Source organism: Pteronotus mesoamericanus, unplaced genomic scaffold, assembly GCF_021234165.1.
Source record: "Pteronotus mesoamericanus isolate MK-2021 breed Mesoamerican mustached bat unplaced genomic scaffold, CSHL_Meso_final contig_74, whole genome shotgun sequence".
NCBI classification, from domain to species: Eukaryota; Metazoa; Chordata; class Mammalia; order Chiroptera; family Mormoopidae; genus Pteronotus; species Pteronotus mesoamericanus.
In genome coordinates, this window is record NW_026555247.1 from 1,644,209 (window position 1) to 1,651,399 (window position 7,191).

The following is a 7,191-nucleotide window of genomic DNA, read 5'->3' on the forward strand; positions in this document are numbered from 1 at the left end:
AAATATAGCCCATAAGCATAAAATTTCTTTTTCCAACACCCCTGTCTCTGCCCTAGCTAATCTTTGGGCTGAGCTTATGATGAGAGAGAAAAAAAACACAACACATGTGGAAGTGCTCTGGGAATGCCGAAGAGCTGTACATATCTACGGGGAACCTAGGAAAGGGAAAAGAGCAAAAGGTCAAAGGAGCTTGAAAGGAAGGTGTGAGGAATCTGGGGAAGCTCACCAGATACACTCCCCAAAGGCAGGTAAGGACGGAAAACCCACGGAGGGGAACGCACCAGGGGCAGCGCCAGGCTCTGGGGTCTGAGCGCCCCTGTGTGCTCGTTGGCAAGTGTCCTCCCACACTCCCTCATGCCTCCTCAATTCATTCAAGTTTCCCTCAGGACCCAGGAGAAAGGCTTTAAACAGCCAGTTGATCACAAGCTGTTTGTTTGAAAGCTAAAGGGGAAAAAAATCTGCCAAAGCTATATGCACAAGAGGTACGTTTTGAATTGAACAGAATTCTGCTCCTGGTGATGCAGAAAATGTTGAATTGTGTCCAGAAAACATAAGCTCTTATGTTTTCCCCTAGTTTTATGTGTTGTTAGTTAAAAAACAAACAAACAAACAAAAAAAACAAAAAAACTTTTCCCGGCTGAGATTACTCCCTAATAAACTTTTCTTCCAGCTGACTGACTATCGCTCCCGTTGGAATCAGAGAATTAAAGGAGTTCTGAAAACTAAGCACTTAAAACTCACACCTGCTACAAATTCATATTCTTAGTCTGTTATCACAGCCGCACAGGATCCTTCAGTTGGTCCCATCCAGAATACCTCACCAACTGATGAGATTTTTTTAAGAGCTAATAGGAAAAATTTCTCCAAGATGCAACACACCCAAGAAGGAGGCGGGGGTGGGGTGGGGTTGGGTAGATGCTGATAAACCCCAGTCAGTTTGCGGTGTCAGAGAGCAGGCAGCCAGATCTGCAGAGCCTCAGTCCTGGGTTGGGAGGGAAGCCATTACAGAGGAATAGTCCTGCCTTACATCTGGGATCTTCAGATCCCACGATCCAAAAACAAGGTACCAGCAAGTCAGCTGCTCTGTACATAGGATGCCCCCAAATGTCTCCATTACTAACATCAGTCAGCCAGGGCCACTGCGGGCTAAGTGGGTGGTTATGTAACTATCTGAAATTACTGCCATGAGACATGAATGATGCATTAAAGGAAACAATGCCTAGTCCAAGAAGGAGAAGAAAGATAGTGCTGTTTCTACCACTGGTACATCCAAACACCACCAAACCATGTTAAGAGGCCCTAAGAAGGCCCTCACCCCTCCCTTCCCATCGCTCCAGAGGTACCAGCATCACAGCACTTGGGCAGGTGTCACACACACAGGCCTTTGGGGTGGGTCCTCATCCCAGGGTATGGGTTTAGACAGCAAGAGGCTGCGGGCGGTGTGCATTGGGAAGAGCCTGAGGCTTGGAAATACCAGTAATAGACATAGATTTGAATCCAGGCTCTGCTGCTTCCTAACTGCATGCCCTCCTGCAAAAGGGGGATAACGCCCTTGGGGATGCTGTAAAGATGGAAGGCAATGAAGACAAAGGGGCTCATTCTGTTCTAAGGATGCACTCCAGAGAGACATTCTCACCAAGTTGGGCCTGCGACGCTGTGGTAAGCCTTCAAAAATGTTCTCAATCACTTTTATGTGGGAATTGCCTTGCATGAAAGAGGGTATAAATGCTCTTTATAGTTAAATACTATGCAGTCTACTGAGGGTACACATTAAAACAAACAAATGCATTCTCCATTGCCATAGGGACAGAGGCCAGTCCCCAAAGGACAGCAGCCCTGGGTCTGGAGGCATCTCAGCCACTTAGTCTCCTGTGACCACAGGCAAGTCAGGGAATATCTCCTGTCTGTGTCCTCATGGATAAAATGGAGATGATGGTATTCATTTTGAATGGTTGTTGCAAGAATTAAATTAACAGAATAAAAAGTCCTAATACAGTGCTTGACACTCAGAAGGTTCTTTACAGTTTCAGAAAAGTAATTGCTCAAAATGCTCATATATCATATAAAAACCCTCCCTGCTCCTAGATTCACATATTGATATGCAATTTGCAATCTGGAATCTAAGGCTCTTCATACATGCAAGTGGACCCTTGTCTACACTTGCTGGAAATGCCCACAGAGGCTTAGCACCCAATGATTTGACCAGGCACAGATGTTCTCCCCTTATTTGTGTGAACTTCCCCATCAAACCCCGTGTTACCTAGCCAATTGCCACCTGTCTCAGAGCATATTCAATCTTTCCCTTTGGCTTCTTCACTTCTCTCATAAAATATTCAGAGTTCTCTCTCTTCAAGGAATTTTTCACCTGCTTAGCTATCAACTCTCTTTCTCCACCAAAGCCTTTGAAACACGTTTAACTCTTGGGTAACTGAGTGTCCTCAGATCCTCCTTTAATCTCCGGGGAGCTACAATGTCTATGCGCTTGAAACTGACCTGAAACTGCCTCTCTCTGCACAAGCAAATCTGCTAGCTAACACCTCCAGCCCTCTGGACCCCTCAGTCTCCTGGACCTCTCCTCCAGGGGTCTCCAAGATGTAGTTTCTACCTTTAAAATCTTGGTTTTGCTCTTGTCCTCCTGGCCTGGCTTCTCTTCCTCATTTCCCTCCACCGCCCCTAACAACCCTGCTCTGCTCTAACTGGATTAAGGCCTCACTAGTTTATACCTGCCACCCCAAGACACTCAACTGTCACTAGATGCTAAACGGCATTTCTAGCTCCAGCATCTCGGCCAGCCTCCAATCTGTCTTGGTGACAGAGAGTTCGCTTCCAGACTACGGTAATAAAGTGAGCATTGCAATAAAGCGAGACGTAGTTTTGTTTGCTGGTTGATGGTCTTGCCCTCAGTTGATTAAAAAAAAAAAAAAAAAAAAAAAAAGCAACATCTGTGAAAGGCAATAAAGCAAGGCATGCCTGTGCTCCTAAAACCACCCGGAAAGTCATCCTCAAGAACCTTCACATCCACAGGTCCCAGGGCCTGAGGCTCAAATAAAGAAGACCTCACCTAACAGTATCTATGCATTGAGAGAGGTTACTCTGATTTCTGGGCTCATCAGAAAACCTGCGACAAACAGGTTTTCTGCGTCAAACAGGGATTCCTTCTCTTTCAAGTATATAAAAAGTAATGTCTCTCCCTTTGTCTTCATTCATCTACTATTTCTCCAAATTTAGAAAACATCTAGTAGTTGAAAGATAAAGTAAACCATTCCTTTCCTGACTCTAAAGAAACAGTAAGAAAAGGGTCAAGACTGAATTAACCGCCTAATTTCAAAATTTTCAGCTTGATCAGCTAAAACAGTTTGTTTTTATATTTTAAATTTCACTTTCAGTGCAGGATTTTTTTAAAAAACACACCTGAATTGTTTACACAGTTATTGAAGAAAAATACCTTGGTGACTTATTTTGGTTTTGTTTAATAAAACAATAGAAGCATCTGTCATTTTTACAGCAATTTTTGCTGCTTTCCCATTGGGTGATAAAAACACGCTCCAAATGCTTTTCATTAACCTGGTGACCTGGCAGCGATTGACTCCACTGAAGACAGAGAATTTGTTACACTGAGTTCTGGTCAAATACAACAATTGAATCACGACCGGATATTCCAAGCACTAAAATAATTTCAGAAAATTAACCAAAAAAGTAATTTAAATGAAAAATATTACCTCTCCAAATAAAAAAATGTTTATTTCTAAGTTATCATAATATTAAGGTTTGAGGAAACCACAAAATTCTATTCTTGTGTAAGACAAATGAAATATTCCTGATAAACAAATCTAATTTTATAGAAATTAATTCAAATTGTAATGAATACCTACATATCTCTTCTGAGAGGCTAAGGTGAGCACATTTTGCTATCATGGTGTCAGTTGCCTAGCAGGCCGATAGCCTTGTTAAACATGACGCCATTTTGCTCTTCTGAGCTTGTCCCCAGGACTGGGCATTACTGGAAGCAAGAACAGAACTAGCTATAGCCACAGGCAGAAGACAACATTGCAGCAAACTGCAGCCTCATGTTACAATGCCCCAACAGCCGAGGGGCCACACACGACCACCCCTACCCTTTTTTAATCCAATTATAATTCAATAAAAGCTCAAAGCCCCTGCTCCTCAATGCTGGTGTATCTCTCCACACCATGCCCCTCTCCTTTCTTGGAAGGTAGATAAAACCTGTATTCTCTACACTTTCTTTTCTTTGTGAATACTTTCACAGCCCACGTCACTGACCACCCTACCATCTACAAGTCACTGTGAGGTCTGCTGGTTACCCACCAGAGATGCAGACAGGATAGCGGTACTGCACCACTCTGACAATCTACCCAACTCAATGTGACAGCCAGCGATCCCACTGCAGCCTATTTTTTCTGTGTAATAAAAAGTGGAGATCTCTTCTAAGCTGTTAACCTGAGAGGAAGTATCCCTTTCCTGTTTGCAGTTCCCACAGCAGCCCATGGGGGTGATTGAGGGACCTCTTGTACCTCACATGCCTGAAGGTTCATCTGTCTTCTGGAATGAGGTTTTCTGGCACACAAGTTTCAATCTGTCCCTTTGCTTTGCCAAAGACAGATCCGCCTACTGACTATTATTCTTTGCTGTACTGTGCTCTAAGACAAACAACTTATTCTTAGGGGAAAACAATTAATTTCAACCATCACATGTGTTCCCCAACAGCCATTTGTTCACAAGAGCTCTGATATCTGACTTACACAAAAACACAAAGACTTGCGGGATGACCATTGAATGAGTGTGATGTATTTAACGGAATCTGTAACTCAATTGCTTCCTTTTTTCTTTTAAGATTGTGAAATATTTCTAAGCAAAAAGATAATTAATTCTCCCCCTTATCTTTAAGAACCATTCTCTCATGACAACCTCTTAGCCAATCCAGGAAACTAAAGTGAAAAAAACAATGATGACACACTTTTAAGCAAGTTATTCCTGGGACTTTAGAGGTCTACAACCCTGGAAGAGGTCAGTTTCATGGGGAAACCTGAAAAAAAAACTCGTCTGTTTTAGGACACTCAGCTAATCCTACATTTAAACATTTTTAGCCGTATACATCTTGGAATTTCTGTATGCCCCAGAATGCACAATATGGATCTAATTAGGTCCAGCTGCCTTATGTTAGTCATAAAATTGAGAGAGAGAGAAAGAAAGAGAGAAAGAAAGAAAATAGGGGCTTTGCTCATCCCTTCTGTGCCCCAGTGATCACAAACAAATCGTGCGCATCCTCAGCGCTCACTCGGGGCAGCAATGGTTCTTCAATACCCCGGCGCGCCCGGGACCCCACTCAGCGCTCCAACTTTTCAGCAGCGGAGCTTCCACGCGCTCTAGAAGAGATTTGCGGACCCGCTGGAGCCTAACGCTCGGACCCCACCCCCACCGCTCCCGCCCCCGCCCCCGCCCCGGCCTGGGCCGACCCACCCCTCCCTCTCCTCCCCTCCGGGACTTACACAAGCGCCGACGGGCAGGGCATCTGGTTCCAGGCACAGTTGTATTGAGCTTGAATAAAACTCTCACTTCCCTCCTGCACTGAGCAGCTCACGTTCTTGTTCACGATGTAGGCGCACCAGTTCCTGGGGTGAAGAAGAGAGAGGGAGCGGGGCACTTTGTAAACCCCCGAGAACAATGAAGCTAGGGGAGAGGAGACGAGCTGAGAAAGGAGCAGACGGAGCCCGGGTTAGGGAGGTCGCGGTCCCTGCTGAGGCGGGAGCTCGACACAGCCGGCGTCTGGAAGGTGTGCCAGTGCGCCTTTGGAGAGCCCGCACCTATTCTCTACAAGAGGCAGGGAAAAGCACTCCGGAGACTCCAGTAGTTTCCTGGGAGGAGTTTTCTGAGCGCTCCGTGCTGCGGGTCACCACAGCGCACCGCCGCCCCGGAGGCAGCCCTGCCTGAGGCGCTGGCGCGGTCACCCGGGACTCCGCGCCGACCAAGAAGTGCACTGCCACCAGGGAGGAGGCGCCTTACAGGAGCAGCCCCGGGGGACACCCAGCTGCTGCTCATCATTTCTAGCTGGGCAGTGTAGGGGCTCGGCCGCGGGTCGGGGAGGAGGCGGCGGGAGCCCAGGACTCTGGGAAGCGTTCTCGCCGTCCTGGGGTCGAGGAGAGGGGCCCCACACTTACTTGTTCCTGGCACTGGGCCGCGCAGGGTGCCTGGGCTGCGGGCCGGCTTGGCACAGCCCCGCGCCGCCCAGGGCCAGCAGGGCCAGCGCCCAGCGCCAGGACGCGCGGGGCCGGGGCCGTGTCCGAGGCCACATTCTGTGCGTGGCGGGCGCCCCGCCTGCGGGATCCTGAGCGCTGCTGGCCGGAGCGCGGCGGGAGAAGACAGGAGGCTCGGACGCTTCGCGGCGCCCCCACCGCGCTCCGCGGCTGCCCTCTCTGGCTTCTCGCTCCCACTTCTCCTTTTCCACCCCAGTGCGCCCGCGTTTCTGCTCGGTCCCTCAATGACGCACAGGTCCCCCCGGGTGCCGCCCTCTTTATTTCACTTCCCTCTCGGAAACGTGACTCTCCCTCCACCACGACTCCCTGTCTCCAGTCCCCTTGCCTCTCAGCGGGGGTTTGGGGTGAAAGGGCTAAAGGGTTTGGGAGAAGGGTCTGTATTACAGAATTTCCAATTATTCATTCCTTTGGTCTTTTCCCAAAAGCCAGGGAACTCCGCCTACCACCTTCCAACAGGAGCGCCCCCAGCCCCTCGGGAAGTGGCCGCCGCCGGTGAGTCGCAGTCCTCACGTCGGGCATGGGTGCCGGCTTCCCAGGGTGAAAGAGGGACATCTGTATCTGTCCTTTATCAGAGGCGGCTCGGATTTCCTCCAGTGGCAAGACGCGTCCATTCCCCCACATTTGGATTTAGGAGAGTTTAGGGGGGAAATGAACGCGAATGCTCCTCTCTTTCCTCACCCACCTCTGCCTTATCCATTCATTTAACAGTTTCCAAGTCAACGCCGGGGCAGCAGGGCACAGTAGGAGCGACAGCCCCACCACTGCCCAAAAGCTTCTGCAGCGCAGCCCCAGGTTCTCATATACACTACACAGATTTTTGAAAGGCCACCTGAGTCTCTGCTTCTGATGTCCTCCTCTGAACTTTATTTTTCTATCAATATTAAAGCCATTTGCTCCACAACAGTCGCCTTTGCTTCTT

General features: G+C 48.2%; 1 protein-coding gene across 1 annotated transcript in view; it reads right to left on the bottom strand.

Annotated features, from left to right (window-relative positions):
- EMILIN2 (elastin microfibril interfacer 2) overlaps positions 1–6,453 on the bottom strand; it is a 50,378-nt gene extending 43,925 nt beyond the window's left edge. The window contains exons 1-2 of the mRNA XM_054583413.1: positions 6,177–6,453; positions 5,508–5,630 (exon numbers count right to left, since the gene is read on the bottom strand). Of these exons, the coding sequence (XP_054439388.1) occupies positions 5,508–5,630; positions 6,177–6,310 (257 nt within the window). The 5' untranslated portion in view covers positions 6,311–6,453. The remainder of the gene's footprint in view (positions 1–5,507; positions 5,631–6,176) is intronic.
- Positions 6,454–7,191: the final 738 nt, after the last annotated feature.